This window comes from Ruditapes philippinarum, unplaced genomic scaffold (genome assembly GCF_026571515.1).
Source record: "Ruditapes philippinarum isolate M1 unplaced genomic scaffold, ASM2657151v2 ctg2160_1_1_1_1, whole genome shotgun sequence".
Classification (NCBI taxonomy): Eukaryota; Metazoa; Mollusca; class Bivalvia; order Venerida; family Veneridae; genus Ruditapes; species Ruditapes philippinarum.
In genome coordinates this window covers 19,904-39,319 of record NW_026864959.1, presented here as the reverse complement: position 1 = coordinate 39,319, position 19,416 = coordinate 19,904, and the positions used below count along the sequence as shown (strand labels likewise).

The 19,416-nt window shown below is 32.4% G+C and overlaps 1 protein-coding gene across 16 annotated transcripts in view; it reads right to left on the bottom strand.

Annotated features, from left to right (window-relative positions):
* Positions 1 to 18,031, bottom strand: part of LOC132727413 (trithorax group protein osa-like) — a 61,498-nt gene extending 43,467 nt beyond the window's left edge. For 4 of the 16 annotated variants that reach the window (XM_060712892.1, XM_060712894.1, XM_060712899.1 and 1 more), the window contains exons 1-5: positions 17,487 to 18,026; positions 6,481 to 6,629; positions 4,040 to 5,600; positions 1,528 to 1,664; positions 153 to 401 (exon numbers count right to left, since the gene is read on the bottom strand). In XM_060712892.1, the coding sequence (XP_060568875.1) occupies positions 153 to 401; positions 1,528 to 1,664; positions 4,040 to 5,600; positions 6,481 to 6,629; positions 17,487 to 17,585 (2,195 nt within the window). In that variant the 5' untranslated portion in view covers positions 17,586 to 18,026. Of the gene's footprint in view, positions 1 to 152; positions 402 to 1,527; positions 1,665 to 4,039; positions 5,601 to 6,480; positions 6,630 to 17,486 lie in introns of all 16 variants that reach the window. The other 12 variants (XM_060712890.1, XM_060712888.1, XM_060712891.1 and 9 more) reach the window with 7 other exon arrangements.
* Positions 18,032 to 19,416: the final 1,385 nt, after the last annotated feature.

The following is a 19,416-nucleotide window of genomic DNA, read 5'->3' as shown; positions in this document are numbered from 1 at the left end:
TAAACTGATCTAACATAAAGTTTAAATCTACACGGGAAATGACGAATAAATAAATGGCTAGTTTTTCTTTCAGCATCTTTGATGAATTGGTACTGAAGAAAAACGTTTTTCATTTAACAGCTATAGTATTGACGGAGGTAAGCCTATGTTACCTTTGGTTAACACCAGTTACATCTACGTTGCCTCCGCTCTGGATGTTGAACTGCTCTTTGGCACTATCAGAAGAGTACATTCTAAGTGGAGAGTTGTACTGCGCATGTTTATACACACCGCTGTCCGGATTTGGCATTGCTCCCGGTTTAGATTTAGACGTTTGCGGCTGCTGTGGCTCAGCTGCAGAATCGTCATCTAATGCAGGTCCAACATAACCCCGAGGCATGACTGGCCGAGGTTGCCGGCGTCTGGAATAAAACAAAAAGCATATAATAAAACACTGCCGTACCATTGTCTATCTATTATACACACGTATTCTTCGACGTTCTGATGGGTCTGTACCTGTCTCCTTCAAAAAGCAAGTTGTTTCCTTACCGTTAACACATTATTTTACGTTAAACTTTCTAAAATGAACTCTGAACTATGGGAGACAAACGTGTCACAAAGACATATATTTATCTATTTATACTATTTAGGATTACATTTATTACCCTTTATTTTAAATATAAGTAACATAAATAAATGTGCGGACAAATGTCACACACTTCGGGAAAGAAAATAAAACAGTAAAAGTTAGAATGACAAACCTATGCTAAATTTATGTAATTAAATTATACCGCTACTAGTTTCACAATATTATTAGGAGGATAATGAAAATCTTGATATGGAAACAACGTTAATGTTAAATCATATAAATACACAAACTCCTCACAGTGATTAACTCCCTTGACAGAATTGTAAAGAATTAAGGGGAGATCACTGCGTGAAGATTGATAAATACATGGGACGCCAATCTAAGTGACGTCATAACTGTTTTGACGTCACTAAGAGTGGCGTCCTTTGTATTTATTCCCTTTGACTTCATTGTCGTCATTTCCATATTAATATTTTCATAATCCTCCTGATGATAGTGTGAGACCGGTAGAGGTATGATTAAATTACATAACTTAAGCATAGGTTTGTTATTTTAACTTTTTAAAACCTGTCTTACACCCCCCAATGTAAGACAAGTCGCGTGTTTTAAATGATTTCATTCCCACGCGCCTTTCAAGAATGAATTGCGTTCTTAGGATGACGTCATTGTGCTGTTATGAATGAAGTTGTAAATTCAGACGCTAATATAAGAAAAATATTAGTTTGTAATATCATTAATTTGTAATATGCAAAGAAAAGAATCAAACACCGGCTGTCGTCACAGACGGGAATATCTAGCTCTCGAGTAACTGTTTAGCGGAAGCTCGACAGAGCCTCGTTTCCGCCGTAAACAGTTACCCTCGAGCTAGATATTCCGGTCTGTACCGGCAGCCGGTGTAACATTCTTATACTATAGAATAGTACACACTTATAGCATTTTGACAAGAAAATGTTACTCACGCTCTAGCTCTTTCCTTGAATTCCTTTAAATCTGTTCCCGTCGGAACGTAAGCGAAAGGTTTCTGTGTTCCTTTGTTCTTAAGCATTGTGTTTAGAACTTTGTCTGGCATTTGAGCCTCTCCACCACCTTGTTGATCCTTAAATGTAATACATAAAAAACATAATATATAATAACATTGCGACGGATACTAAAAGCCATACAGAAATCTGATTATTTCTTGTAAAGTTGTCCTCACCTACAATTTATATATTAAGTAAATAGAGCTAGCAAAGTCCTTTAAATATCACTTAATGTTGTTTTATCATATTTTTTTAATTATTACCCGTAATACTGAAAAGAGCGGTTTCCGTCTAATTTTTTCATAATACTAATGTATAAGATATATTAGTATATTTACAATTAGTACTTTTTAAACAAGATCCATTCCTCTTACATAATACACATCAATAACAAAATATCGATTTCAGTATTTATATTGGAAACGTTGTTAACCGTATGAACCTAACAAGTCAAGGCAGACGACATTTAAAGTTAATCGATGGCCATAAAATAAATATAAAGTTGCATACCCACATTTTGCAGCAGTTGCACAAAGCGTTTACGACATTTTGAGGGCCATATAAATGTTACAATATACTTTCATACAAAACGCTTTGCTCATAACGTATTTTATGCTTTAAATAAATGTCCGACATTAAAACGCACTTTAATGTGACAACCAATAAAACACGATATACTGATAGCTCTGTGATCTATTTTTAAATGATAATGATGCCGATAATGTTACACATATATCTGACATATATTTGACACAAGAAATGTTTCAATTGGAAATTTAATCGTATATTTTACGAATATGCGTCCACCTACCGGCCAACATGTTTGGCAGAACAGTGTAAGTTTTGTATTTCAAGTGACATTTATGTCCCAGATGTCAATGAACCTTTATCCTGCGATATCAAGGCCATTTTTAAAAAAAATCAACATTCGAAAATAAAGCAGCTGACACATTAGGGTCCGGAGTATCGGCATTACTCTGTACTGATAGCATTTGGTATTTTAAAGTAGTCAGAGAGTTAACAAGTGAGCTAACATGAAGTTAAATACCTATACAAATGTGAACACGCCCATCTAATAATTCATACCTTATTTAAAAATTGATAATTAGACGCTTAACATAAAACCCGTGCTTTGGAACTTAAAGAGATACTGTATAATAGAAAAAACTAATAAAATTTTGAATTAATGAAGTAAATCGAGGCATTAGAATCTACTTAAATAACACGATATGATACTAAGTAATTAAAACAATCATGACATATATAAGGAATTGTAATGTTCAATGATACGTCCAAAAAATTATTCTAACATCATTTAGAAATATCTGATAACAAATTTAAAGATGGTTATATATTTATATCAATATTAAAGACGACATCACGTTATATACTTAATATTTTGTTAAAATTCAGAAAATTACATGGTTAAAAATCTATCAATAAGCTTCAGGCATATAGAAGATATATTGTAATTCAATTACCACACACATTTAATTACAAATAGAGTTATAGTTTATCTACAAAATAATTAGGAATCAAGAATCATTTTGCACCAATATAGCCTATTTTTATGAGTTGTTCGTCTTTTTAACTTGTAGCAAAATTTTTTGTCCAAGAGAGGATCCAAGTAGAAATATTTGTAGAGGATGAAAATTGGAAGCACTAAATACAAATAATAAGTAGGTATGGACCAAGGATGTCATATTTTAACAAAATACAAAGGACATATTAATGATAAAACGAAACTGATTTGAATATAAGGAATAAATGAATCAGAACATTGAGAGGAATGTTATGGCTTCATTCAATATATTTGAGCCGCGTCACGACAAAACCAACATATAGTGGGTTTGCGACCAGCATGGATCCAGACCAGCTTGCGTATCCGCGCAGTCTGATCAAGATCCATGCTGTTCGCTGTCAGTTTCTCCACTTGTAATAGAGTTGGTAGGCGAACAGCATGGATCCTGATAAGACTGCGCGGATGCGCAGGCTGGTCTGGATCCATGCTGGTCGCAAACTCACTATGTTGGATTGGTCGTGACGCGGCTTATATATATTTTTTTAATTTTCTGGAATGTTTAATTCATATTTTAAACATTGTAAAACATAACTTGCAAGACAGAAGACTTATTTTACTTACAATTCTTTACTGCAGTATAACTAAATGCATAGAATGCATTTTTACTAAGTAGGTCTGGTTATGTTGAAATAAAAATGTTATAAAATCAGGCAATTGAGCAAAAGAAAAGAAAAAAAGGCAATAAAGATATCACCTTATATGTGTTTGAAAAAAGTCAATTTTACGAACATGGATACAATGTACATGTACCATAAAAAATAAGTAATTTTCGAAAGTCTTTGAAGTGAAATGAAAATTATCAAAAAGATGAAATGAAAGCATATGTATGAAACTACTCCAAATACTTATACATTAACATACATTGTTTACCTGCAATGCCGGTACTTTTCTTTTAGGAGTAGGCGCCCAATCACTGGGAGGTGGTGGAGGAGGTGGAGGAGGAGGAGTCACGGGAGGTGGAGGCGGGGCTTGAGGAGCAGGGCGTAGGAGTGTCTGTGGTTGTTGTACCTCCCCTCTGCTATTGTACCCGCCCGGATATTGTTGTGGTGGACTGTAGCTTGAGTAGTTAGATGACATATTCGAACGTGGCGTGTCCGAATTTAAATCAGATACAACGCCACTATCTCCATCACCACGATTATCTCGTGCAAAAAGTTTGTCACAATAGTTTGAGTTTTGAAAGTTCTCGAAAGGCGACAAAATGTCGTCAAAACTGTTTATTGTGCTTCCAGGTGGTGATGTAGGATATTGAAGCTGATCTATATGTTGATCACGTGAATTCTGTCTGTTGTACGCTTGTTGTTGCTGATCACGTGATGACTGGCGATTAAACTGCTGTGGTGCCTGTTGACCTCCGTAGGATTGTGGCGGTGTGTATGGTGAGCCATAACCTTGTGGTGGTGGTGGTGGTTGTTGTTGTTGCTGGGAGCCGTAAGAGGCCTGCCTTTGAAAAGACGGCTCGTTTCTTTCACCATAGTACTGTGGATTGCTAGTCTGTCGCTGGTAATGAGGAGGAGTCGAATCATGCTCAAACGGCCTTGACCCTTGATGTTCATACTGTTGAGACTGGTTCTGGTACTGGTTGTAATCATTTGACCGTTGGTCATAAGGACTAGAGTTGTAGCTTGGGTTTGAAGTCTGTCTTTGATATTGTGGTCTGCCAACGTCCTGGTCATATGAAGCACGTCGGTATTGCTCCGGTTGGTAATTCGTCGGTGGAGGCGGCGGTGGCGGAGCGTCATCGATAGTTGGTGGTCTAAATCCTTGTGATATAGTTGAATCGTGCACGCTTCCGTGACTAGTTTGACGCTGAAGCCGTGGCGGTGGAGTCGAACTTCCGTTTTGATTGTTATATGATGAAGAGAAAGGGGTAGGCTTTTTAAAGTAACTTGATGGATAACCATTGTTAGTATCAGATCTGTTTGTACCTACCGACGTTTGTCTTTGATAATTAGAATCCCCATTCATATAGTTGACGGGTGACATAGGTTGACTCTGGCTATAATTAGCACTGTCATTATACGAACGCTGATAATCGTCACGTGGTTCATTATGTGACTGTGGATTGATTTGCAACTGAATACCAGTGGTAGATTTATATGGATATTTATTTTGATTTTGTTGCTGAACAGGTCTAAAACTTTCACTATTTTGTCTGTTACCACCCCTAGCAGGTAGTGTGCTATAGCCACTGATAGGTGGCGTTTGCTCAAACTGGCGCATATCGTAAGGATCCCTGGCACTATTTTCTTGCGCGTAATTATATCCGTCAGAATTGTTCACATTGTATCCTTGATAACCACTTCCTACTCTATAATCCGGAAATGGGGATTGATCTTGAGGAGACGAGTACTGATTTTGAATTTGCTGTGGACTAGAGTATTGTGGAGCAGCCGATGTTGGCGACAAGGGGGCACTAGTGAGCCCGCTCCTGAAACATAAAACGATATGATATTATATCTATTCTTTTATTACAAACAATTCAATGTCTTGTTACGATATAAGACATGTGCAAACATAATTCTAACATTAATTACCTGTATACATCTATGATAGCGGTATGTTTATCCAAATAATTAATAAAACTGACAAGTTCATCAAAATCCATTGTAATATTTAAAATATATACACTATATTTAAAAAAAAATCAGCAATACAACAAAAATTCGCTGTACACATAAACCAAACACTCGTTAAATTTTTATGCTACAAAAAAAGCTTTGAACCACCCAGATATAAAATGTCAACTACATTTTTAAAACAGCATGTTAGTATCTATTTCTAAATGTCCAATAAAAAGTGATATTGTCAGAAAAGGATACCGGGTATTAAATATGTTAATTTAAAACGCGGAGGGATGTATTGAATTCACCGTCACTGTCCTCCCATTTCATCTGTCAAGACGGAAACACATTACACATATACTGAGGGCAATTCTTTTGGATATTTAATGGTGAGATTTTAAGGAAGCTGTATTTATTTTCGCTTACCAAAAAAACAAATAAATATAATATACAGACGTGCATAGTTATCGTGTACGAAAAAAAAACAGATTTTTTTCTCATTAGCATAATATAAAAGACAGGTAATCTATACTATAAAAAGCATAACTTCAAAATTTCAAGATAAAGTATGTTCTTATGAAAGAATATATCTGGCATTGTACTCGTGGTGATTTAAGACTTCAAAATATTTTAAGTCCAATACTATTTGATCTCATGTAATGAATATTACATTCCAGGTAAAATTCTTCAGACTTGGACTAATAACAAACATAAAATGTTATTATTACGTAATAAAAGAGTTCTTACTTTTTAATCGTAAGCTGTAAAATATTAGTTGCGCCAGTAATAACTTCTTGAGCCTCGTTATGGGTAATATTTGTAGCGTTCACGTTGCCTATTTTTAGAATGAGATCCCCCGGTGATAAATTACCGGCTGCGACTGTTCCGGGAGTTACCTGAAACAAAAATACTTTGATTTAAATAACTTATATTTAAAACATTTGTTATAAGTGTGCATGAAGCATTCTGCCAGAGGCAGTGAATACGGATCCTAATAAAATGAATATACTCACATGTTTCTTTTATAGCAGGAAAACGAAATCAAATATCAATATATCAATACAGTGTACTATTATAGATTATACAAAACAACCGTTATGATAAAATATTCCATTATTATACACAAAATACAACAATTATCAGGGTTTCTCCTTATTAAATCCCATATTTACCGTTATAAGCTATAACAATTTTACACATTTTTCTTCCATGTATTATAGCATCTGTGAACATATCTATCTACATTCCATTGATTACACTGTTTTCAATCGGACTACGCACGCGATATTGACAATTTTCTTCCATGTATAGAAAGTAAATAATATATACATTTATAATAACAAATTACAATAAAAATGAATGTAAGCCTACCAGCTGAAGTGACATTCTACTTTCCATTGTCAGAAAACCATTTCTTATCTGGTTTTAATGAGATTTTATTTAATTTTCATGAAAAGTGTGCTTTATTTATCAGTATATAATGACTCAGGCTGTCAGATGAATTGAACAATGACTCGCCTCTAATGTAACTGACGTATAAAATTTACTTTATAAATTAGACGGTAACTGATACACTTACGATTTGATTTGTACATGCAATTTGTTTCAGTGAATTGAAAAACTGAACGAAAATGGGTTTATTGTTTACGTATACGACGGTTTCCTATCCACGGTCATTACAAAGGTGTTTTTTCGGGTAGTACATTTTCGGCCATTGAGCGTGTCAAGTAGGTGCACGCGAGATGAAGCGGTATCAAATTACGGTGTACTGAAGTCAACAGAGTGAAATATTTTACTCCTTTTATCTTGTTTAAATAGTTGACGCTTAACTTGTTTAATCTGTCAAAAGAATTTTCTCATTGATAAAATATTTAGGTTAAGTTATAGTAAAAAAATGTTGCTTATCGTGATTAGTAATTGTTAAGAATGACCAATACTGAGTATCCTTTTTTTATTATAAATGTACTTTGTTATCGGATGTGGGAGGCTTAAGGGGGCTAACAATACACTAGTGTTGTAACTGAACTTATAATGACCCTGATAACTTTATGAATACTTTCTTAAAATGTTAAGCAAAATAACAATATTGATTTTTAGAAAAGAAAAAAAAAAACGTAAAAAGTTATCACCTTTTTATGTTCATTGTGTTGATTTTTGTTTATTTTCGTTTATTTTTTCTATTATTATTTTTTTCATTAAAGTAAACTTTCCGTCAAATATATATAGCGTGACACAATTGCTTGTGATATGGTCCTATACTTGTTGTTGTTTATTGTTGTTTTTATTTAGTTGATGTTGTCTCGGATTTGTTATAAATCGGCAGATTAAGCATAATCTGTTACATGTTAATAAAACACCATAATTTATTGGGATTTAAACGCAAAATAATATACAATGGTACAAGCAGCCAATATCATACAAAACAAGAATGTTAACAATGTTATTGTTGCAGCTGTCGCCAGATAACTTTCTATATTACCCTATGACTCATACAATATGTGTACTTACATACCTACCTACGGTGCTTCTATTGAATTGATACAAGTATCATAAGAAATATTTATCTAACAATCCCAATGATAACTTTTCCCCTGATCTAACCGACAACTTGCAACCAAAATAGAGCCTGACCTCCGCGCAATTTGACCAGACTCTGTACTGTTGGTTAGTTGTTGTTGTTGTTGTTTTTTTTGTTTTTTTAGAAACAGGGCAAATTCATTACAGAAATTCGGCAGGCTTATGGTTGATATATTTCTTATGCGTATCGGTCTGAGTAAGATGCATAGATAGATGATGTGTATTTGTCATTATACAAGTCCATATACACCTTCCTTTACTACAGTTTTATTATAAAAGCTTTATCACCTATCCGAACCTTAATTACTATGAAATGTGATTGAAATAATGATTTGTATTAAAGTTTTGCTGGGCAAAAACTCATATAATTCTATATAGATTATTAAAATTATTATTAATAAGTGATTAATAATTATTTTTTATAGTTCCTTAATTCTTGACTTAAGTTATGTTCTTTTTATGTTACTGTTTTGACTATTTAACAAGAATTGAAAAACCACGAATTTGACCTTTGGCAGGGTGGGTCATCCATAATTTTTAATACATGTTTTCTGTTTTAGGTAGCATTTGTAGTTCTTTAGCAGAAGATATTTAGTGACTGAAAATACAGAATCTGTGAGCAATCTCGGCAGGTTTTCTCTTAGAATTATATCTTTCTATTACAGATAGCATTAAACAAACATATAAATTTCTACCGGTACATGAAAACGATACAGATAATTCCGGAAAAAGAAACATCCATATCACTAAAATCTACTTCTCAAAATATGTTATGTTCTATTTATAGCTACTGGAACAATTTCAAGTCTGTTTTCAAATTCACGAAGTTTCTGATCGCATCTTGGAATCTGGGAAAGTAATTTCTTCAAATCTGATAACAATTTAATTTTCACAGAACAGTGTTAGGTAATTATTTTGTTTTGAGAGGAGTTTTTAAACTTCTGTTATGAAGCACTTTGTTTCGAATTTCATATGTTTGCATCTACCAATTCTCAACACTGAAAGTGGTTTACCTGTAGGAACGCGTTTAATTACCAAGGTAAAATGGAAACCTCGTATGATCGGTAAAGATAAAAAATATGTAGGTGTATTAAAATATTTATAAATAAGTTATTTATTATACGTTTCTGATATTTTAATTTTTCAAGGTAAAAATAACATATGTTGTGTTATGATGTAGCATATTTATTAAGGAACAATATCCTGATCTGTTGACGTAACATATTGCAACTCTTACGTTCCTTCTCATGCATTCATTTTTACTTGCTAAATATTCAATACTAATTAAAGTTACTGGTCATTTTATATAACATAATACCATCATTTAATTAAAATCCAAAATCTGATTGTATTTTTTCCGCTAAAAAATTATTTGGTGATTATTATATAAATGTATAAATGGGTGGGCATTTGATTAAGATGCACATTAAACGTGCTGTGAAACCATAAACATTTTCACAAGGTAAACACTCGTAAACACTCAAAATTAAACGTAGGTAATTCACAGTATTTTCAATAAAATAAATTATAAGATTACATTTTTTTCCTAAATATAAAAGCGGTATTTCTTTTCTTATACCGCCCGTATGACCTTTCAGAAAAGTAAAAAGAACTAACAGATGCGCTCCGTTGGTGGTGCAGCTGGAAAGCGATGACATAGATAAAGGGAGATAATTATAGATAACCTTCGCATTACGGTCTGATAATCCCTTACTCACATTTTACCGTTTTATCTGAAACACTGGCAAGATTCAAATCTTGGTTAGACGTTTCTTTTCATTTTCCTATTGACATTGATTATTATCAGGTATATATATTCTGACTTCTGCAATGATACGAATGCAAAAAAAAAAAAAAAAAAAAAAAAAACTGAGCACGTTTTTCACGCGGTGGATCTCGTGGTGAAAAGGGAATTTGTTACATGTAGAGCAGAGTGTGTGGAACATCATGTATCTATGTTTATCTGTGTTGATATGTTAGTATGTCTTAAGATAGGAGTTAATTAACTTAACTGATATATGTTACATTCGTTTCGTAGAAATATAGAGATAAATAAACTCAAATAGATGAAAACAAATTAATGTGCAAATTGACGACCGTCTCGTAATTTTACTTGAAAAATTAAAACAAAAAAAGCCCTCTCAATGAAACCTCGCTGAAGTCTTGAGTTAAGCATATAAAAAAAGTAAACTCATTATTATATGGCATACATTGATTGTTATTGTCTAATATTTTGATTACACTAAATAATGCGGCTAGTCGACAAATATTGATGTAATTATAATGTAGATACTGAAACAAGATCAACTTAAAATATATTTATAAACACAGATGTTTATCATATTGATTTTGATCATTAAAATCATTATAACGTTTCATAGAACATTATTCTATTACATAATCTTTATAAAGCTTTATAAGCATTGAATATTTTGAATATCTTTTGCCTGACGATGCTACCAGATCAAATTCTTCTTGCGTTAAAACTTTAAGACTGCCAATTATTTTGATACATCCTCCACAGATGTATATTGCTTTTCAGTAAATTGTGACGTAAAATGAGCGCTAACGATATGTTTATCTCTGTGGAAATGATAACGAATCGTTTGATCATTCTATATATTCAAAGAAAGAATAAAGTTCAAAACTGTTTGACAGGTGGCAGTTTTATATAGTTTACATCATAAAATATAGCACCTATCAAAGTCTGTATTGTTTAACTATGTTTAACATCTAAAATAAGATAAGAGTCGGTTATTTCTTTATAATAAGTTAGAACTACTGGCTTGATGTAGATACCAGTTTAATTCAGCAAGTTTGTATTTCTTCTAACTTTGAGATAAAGGTACACGATCAAGAATCTCTCATCGTAAAAAGATGAAAAAGTATAAACTTACTGAAAAATTTTCAAAAATCTGTTCGCACATATTAATATAATAAACATATTGACTAGCAGTTTTGACTGTCTATCTCTCAACAAAATGTAGCAGTGGGGAAACTCAACCAAGTTTATGATAAACATCATTTCAATAACAAAAACCAACATTATTTTATTGTTCAGTTTGCAACACGCTAAGTCAATGCATATTATCAGTTATTATACCACTCCTACGTTTTGTTAGAAAAAAAAACACACATACAAAAGTTCATATCATCATAGAAAATGAATTGTACTTACATGCATGCATGCATTATCAAGATGTATTTTTTTAGTATAACAACATAAGATTTTGGATTTAGATTCTGAAAGAAAAGATTCTGAAAGAAAAAGAACAAGAAAAGATTTAAAAACTCATTTGCCTGATACGAGCAACGTTATGAACAACCCTTTAACCTTTGCGCGATTATTAATTAGACAATGAAGATCACACGCGCTTATTGTTCCAATTAAGAAAGTCATAACTCTTACATACATCTAGATAAACATGCACTCAGTGAGCTCTGTTCATAACTCGATCCTGCAGTAAGTACGTACCGGGGGTAGAAATAATTGTAATATCGGTTCCTTATTGTAACATAAAAACCTGTATTGTATACATGATATCTGATATATTTGATACATGACACACGACCTTCAGCTTAGCATCAGTGATAACCATTTAATTATCAATTCTTTAACAACAGTTTTATTTATTTTAAGATGAATATGAACTAAGCAGCACGTCCTAATAAAGGTGTTAAGGCCTTTGAAATGCAATTTCCGAAGCACTTATATATAAAGCCAATAATAACTAAAAAGAAAGCACCAAAGTGCTGTTGCTATTGTTTTAAGAATGTTTGTTATCCGAAAATCAGTTAAATTTGATTTAAGAATGCTTGTATCCCGACAACCTGTGATACATGATTTGCTCTACGACCGGTGAAACTTGGTGTATGAATGTTTTTTTTCCCGACAATCAGTGATATGTTTGTTGCCGACAATCAGTAAAACTTGATATATTAATGTTTGTTACTCTTAAATCAGTAAAACTTGATTTATTAATGTTTGTTACTCGAAAATCAGTGAAACTTCATTTATTAATGTTTGTTACTCGAAAATCTGTAAAACTTGATGTGTGACAGTAAATAAGTTGTTTACTATCAAAGACTTCTGAACTAACGTCTTCTGACAAGAACACCAACTTAAATGATACCAGTACTATGTTGCATTGTGGGACATTATACTTCAGGTCGCTAACCCTAGAAAACATGGACGTTGGCAAACTTCATTGCTTGATTATTTTATTCATGTCTTGAACTGCATCTATATTATTACTTTAAAGTTTTTATAAACCTTTTCGCGGTAATATAAAATAGTTATTGTGCGTTTTCCAATCATTTAGGACATATAACGTCGTCTTTCTTTCTTAGACACTAGTTTGATGAAGTTCTACTGAGTACAGTTTGGAAACCCCTCAATAGGTAAATGGTTATGCTTATTTTTATTATGGTACATGATGGTTATGATTTAGTATCAGACGAGAAATTAGCACGTGCTGTGTGCGATTACCTACTAATTATATAAACAAACATGATGTGTTTTGGCTTGTGGTATAAACTAACGACTCGGTCACTAAGGTCACCAGACGAAACAAATTTCGGCGGATGGATACATATACAATATAATTAGAACATTAATATATGCTCGATAATTAATATACACAAGGTGATACAAGTGTCTCGTATGCTGAAATGCGTGTAGTTTTACGGTAGCAGTTTTATCTATCTGAAGATAATATAACTTCAAACGTATGAGTTTAAGATTCATTACCATTCTTATATTTATTTATGAGAATAAAACACTAAACGAGTAAGAATCTAGATAGTCCTTTTCAGTGCTTGACTTTGCGCTATTTAAAATAAAGTTTAGTTAAATGGCCACTGCATGTACACATACAAATATCTTTAGACATGTCATCTTCAATTCTTTTGACGCGTCAATGAATGAACCTAACCAACAAATGACACCTTAACAAATACACAGAACTCTAGCAGGGTTTCTGGTTTCTGGCCTTAGGGGATCATTAAATTATGAAAGAAAACAGACGGCCAGACTTCTTCGATGATGTTTTTCCACCTCATTACGCCTAACGGTTTATATGATGCATACTTTAATGCCTCCTTGTAATAATTTAGTGTATTTATAGAAAATAGGGAATTGATATGGCTGTTATCTCAAAAATTCGGCTGTAAGTGGCAATTGATAACGTGAGAACCACTACAACGTCTGTGTTTAAAACCGTCTGGAAAAAAATGGCATTTGACTGACAAGTATTGTATATTATAACATTGCTGAAGAATAGTCATTTTGTATATTTTTATTCTTAAATGAACTGTAGACCAATAATACTAATGTTGGTAAATGAATGTAGGACAAAACCCCACCAGTTAAAACCCCACCACTCAAAATTTTATAGAGTGGACAAAACCCCACCACTAAATTTTATAGAGTGGACAAAACCCCACCACTTAATTTTACAGAGTGGACAAAACCCCACCACTTCAGTTTTATAGAGTGGACAAAACTTTCTTGTAAACATGTTAAAAAACAAACAATTGTGCATCAGTAGGAACTCAAAAGAATGTGTGAACAACTCATCAATAAGGAGAAGACTGTACCCGAGTTTCTTCAGGCTATCAGCCACAGTATCCACTTAAACTAAGTACAATGAAGTACAATGAAGGAAAATTGACTGAACTGAATAAACTAGAAATGTGCTATAAAAATGTGCTATTTTTTAATCATTAATTGATGAAAATGTGCTACATTCTTGATTAATAGTAAGTAGTTTATTTTTTATATAAATTAATTGAAGAAATGAATTTGAAGAAACTAAAAATAATGGATAATTCAAGGTCATAAATGTGGCACAGTCTCAAATAAATGACTACTCTTTGATGTTGATTTAACAGTTTGTAAATTATTTGTATGATCTCTTATATTACACAAATGTTATATTGAAATTAAAAAATAAAATGTGAAAATGTGTACTGTATATTATATATATTTTAATTCATCAAATCTTGCCCAATAATTGGTAAGTGGTGGGGTTTTGTCCACTCTGTAAAATTTAGTGGTGGGGTTTTGTCCACTCTATAAAATTTAGTGGTGGGGTTTTGTCCACTCTATAAAATTTTGAGTGGTGGGGTTTTAACTGGTGGGGTTTTGTCCGTCTTCCGTTGGTAAATAATTATCTACATATTTTTGTTGATTATGGTCAGGCCATTACACATATGTTTTATATTCCGTGTAGTTTCAAAACACACCGCTGTAATTCACTATGTACGAAAGATAAGTGGAGTTATGCAAAAATATAATCTTTCTTACTGTGATCTTCTTTTAGAAGTAATACTGTATACCTCAATCAGATAAATTTCACATCTTTTACAAAATCCTACGATATGAGTCATTTTTAGTGCACGTATATTTCGCGTTGTATCACAAGGCTTATCATGTAAATGCAGATGCAGGTAACGCTCATCTTGAAAACCCACCGATCGTCTGATAAACTAATAATATAAAACTGTTTCCTAGTTTAACCGCACTTTGTCGTCTGCAAGTGGCAGACGAGAAGCAGTACAAACAACAACAACATCGGCATAAAAGCACACATGCCTTTAGGTTCGTGAGAATGTACCCATATGATTAGAAATAATATTATAATACTGAATAAAAATACCTCTCGTTACAATGTTTTTGCCTCCGTCACTTTATAAGAAATTTTCAACTTTTAAAATCGAAGTAATAATTGATAAGTATGTAATTTGAACAGCTTTCTTTACTTTCAGACAATGCTTAAATTTTTTGCTATTTTTTGTTATCAACATCACATGAGACAAGTAGAATGAGCCTTAGAAACTATGAGAAATGTAAGTGGCTGTATAGAATAAACTTAGAAATCATTGAGAAAAGAAAGTGCCAAATAAAATGAACTGAGAAAAGAACGCGGAGAAATAGTATGAGCTTATAAATCTATGAGAAAAGTAAGTGGCCAAAAGAATGAGCTTATAAATCTATGTAAAAAATAAGTGGTCAAACAAAATTAGCTTATAAATCTATGAGAAAAGTAAGTGGTCAAACAGAATGAGCTTATAAATCTATGAGAAAAGTAAGTGGCCAAACAGAATGAGCTTCAAAAACTATGAGAAAAAATAAGTGGCCAACTAGTATGAGCTAATAAATCATTAATCTCTGAACAACTTTCAATATAATATTATGCGATGAGTCACCTTATCAACGCTTTATTACATGTACATATAAACTGAACATGTACATATTAACTGATACATACGATAATATTCTTTCGAATCTAACACTTTACAGAAGAATCTAGCGTTATGTAAAATGTACAAAAAATCATAAGTTATCATGACAACATATGGTGTAATAGATAGATATCGTCGGCTGCTATCATTTCATCTTAATATATAACGTATACGGAAACACTCGGATATCATCATGTACAGGTATATTCTGTTATTTACATACAGATAATACGTTTTATTATTTTCGGTAATTATATTCCAAGATGTTCGATTCGCACCGCTTATACTGTCTACATAATTCCTAGAGGAAAAGTACCTTTAGCGAAAATGTTATAACAATAATCAAGAGTATTTGCTGGTGTTTATAAGTTTTAACGCCCACTTATTTCTAACCTCTACATTCTATAAACAATTTTCATAGTTTCTAAATGAGACAAAAAATCTACAAATTGCATGGAAAACTAGCATATTCAAATTTGAAATATGTGTTCAATACTTAGAATTAGTTTTTGTTTCTCTTATCAGTAAGTATTTATTACTTTATCAAAGCAGCATGTGGAAATCAAAATACAAAATTATCACAGTTCCAATGGAAGTTGTGAGTCAATATCAACAGTATTAATTTTGTTTGTTTTACATATGAGATTTATCAGGTCAAAACACCAGGTGCAATATTTCTAATAGTATATAGTATAATTTGATCTTAGCTGAAAGTCAGACAAATTCTTTAAAATCATTTTACTGATTTTTGTCGCTTTTCGTTAAGTTCTCTTCTTAATTACGTCATCAAATCATGACAGAATAATTTGCATAACAAAAGAAATTATGTACATTTTTTCTTCTCCATTAATTTATCCAGCATGAGAAAACAACCATTAACGTCATTTATTCTTTTATTGAATTGACCTATTTACTTTTTTACTTAGGTTTTTAAATTTTAAGCTCTTGACCTAATAAAAAGGCTATGAAATCAGCTAACCTATTTATACTTATCTTCAACACCCCGATGGATAATCAGATTTTGTATTTATAACGTCAACGAAAGCGTCTTTTGACGTCAATTTAAAAACGACGTTAAGAATCGTTTGGTTTGTTCGTTTTTTTTTACCACCCTGCTTGTTTGTATTTTACCACCCTTTAAAAGCATTGCTCCTTAACCAGTCTGACATTTGAGAATTGTTAAATCATTTTCTGACGTTAAACATACCCAGGTTAGAAACATGTACATATACAGTGACATATAGCGAAAACCCATTGTGATCTAACTTTTTTACTTTAATTGGTTATTATTTGTACAGATTAGCATCCATTTTCCACATGTTACACATATATTCATTGATTACGTAATGCATAATTAAGGAAAGAAAACTAAAGGCATCAAACAAAAGTAAAACTTTTAATACATGTTTATATACAGAGTTGCTCTTGAAAATATTTAAGATCTTGAAATTCTTAACATATTTATGTCTACCAAGAACTAAAAACCTATTGATAATTAAATGAGAAAAACTTTTATTATGATAGGCAGTTTAATGGGAGAATATATGTGTAGGTGGTATATGTAATGACGTCATAGACATCTCTAGAATGAGAGAATAAGAACGATTAATTACTTCTAATTACATGATCCGAGACAAAAACTTTATTTTTATCACTTCTGAATTATTTCAACTTCTTTAGAGTAGTTTATTGCTCACGTTAACTACTTGCCCGTTTTTTTTTTAAATTTTGCTTTTATTATAAAAGGATTCATGACCATAGATAAAGTTTGACTATAAATCACCATGACTTTCTTTCTTACATGCCAATTTTAACAATTTAATAATTGAATGTAAAGTATTGTTATATGTATATGATACTCGTATAAACTTTTACATACTCCGTAATAGAAAAACAATATCGCATAGCAATTAAGAAGAAACGGTACATACCCTTTGAACAGAAAGTGGTTCGGCGAATTCCCGGCCCCCTTGTAACCGAAATCCCCAGGGTATATCCCCACTGGGTCGCTGTAGCCATATCGTCTCCATGGTCACCTGATACCCTTCAAACGGGACCGGAGACTTAAAACAAAAAGAAACAAGGTATGTTCTATATAGGTAAACTCCCAAACTTTCCACACGATGATAAATGAAGTACTATCTGCCAAATCTTATTTTAGGCCGGATAGTAACTATAGCAACAAGCAATGAACATGCCGTCTGCATTCCCATAGAGATCTTGGCTCGTGCTTCTGAATGGACGATTCCACTTAGGTAAAATATAAACGGTAAGTTCAGAGTAATCCAAATGTTGCTGATAATAAGATTCCAGGTAGAACAGGTATCCAGGTAAAAATGGAGGTGAGAATGACTTCTGCAGCGCGCGGAACCTGTCAGAATACTTCCAGCAGAATCAGTAAATGTTAAGACAGAAATTCATCGCAAATAGCTCAGACATATCACGGATTTGTTCGTAACACTTCTAGCTTTATCTGATTGTTGTAACGCTACCACAAAGTTTTCTTTATTTATTTTATACAAGTGATTTCGTGACGGGAAAAGCGGAAAGTTCAGTAGCAAAGAATTTTAGTAATTTCCTGTATTAAGTGTAATGAACTTTACAAACGTAACATCTTTAAATAAGTGATATTAAACTGCAGTGGGAAAGAGTATTATTTAGACCATGATTCTTGATATCAAATATAATTATAAAGAAGTAAGTGCATATATCCCACCTACTCGGAAAATGTGGAGTCACAAGCAAATTTACAAGAAATTATCCATTTTTGACAAATTGCATCATTATGCAAGGGATTAACTTATTATTACATTCCTAGAAAACAATTGTGACACTTGAATAATATTTTGTGTAATAACGCACTCAAACGTTGTACTTTTCTTCACTGCGCCTAAAATGTAATTCAATATTGAAATAGTCTATTTTGTACATATGATAATTGCCGTGTCTGGCGTATGTGACATATAAATTAAGACTGAAGTACAAAACACAATAAGACATATTTAATTGGTCTAAATTGTTTTAGAATAATCATCACATTTATCAGGAACTGGTTTCTTTAAATAATTCAATGATGCTTTGATGTGTGAATAAATACTGTAAATCATACATTCTAAATGACATGATCTATGCATTTGTAATGCAGATGGATTTCAATCTAATGTCATGTTCCCCAAGACTGCCACATGAATTTAACAAGACATGGTACAGAAGCTACACACTCGACCATTGTGAAAACAGAAAGTTCAGATAAAGGGAAGTAACTCTGAAAAAAGTAAATGCAAGAAGGTCAGTGAGATAATATAAGTGTGATTACCTTTAATGACTTTGTAGGTTAACTCTAACACGATATACCATAACCAGACACTTTCTTAGTTAACTAATTGATGTCATGCAGTAAAAATGATTTAATTACCCGCAGTTCGTAATAACACTGACATGTTTGCAAAGTTTCAAAGAATATGTATAGGCAATTTAAAATGAAAATCTTAACCATGATTTTCCATAAGAATTTCATGTTGGAATAAATCTTATGGGTTTTTTAGTAGACTTACAATAACGACACTGAAGATATGGTGGTATTTAATTTCAAGTAAGTATTTTAGTGGTAGTTGGATAGAACCTTAACCAGCATTTATCTGGCTATCAGTCAGTAAAAGTATAAATTAAACTCAGATCAAAGCATTGTGTTACCTAAACGGCAAGTCTGGAAACGGCGATTATTCTTCGAAAAGTACAGATAAAACACTATTAAATTGATGGGAATAAAATACAACAAAAACAACAAAGCCGTGTTTAAACCAAAGTTTGGGTTGTATTTTATAATTAACTGTTTTGTTCACGATAAATTAAGCAAAACAG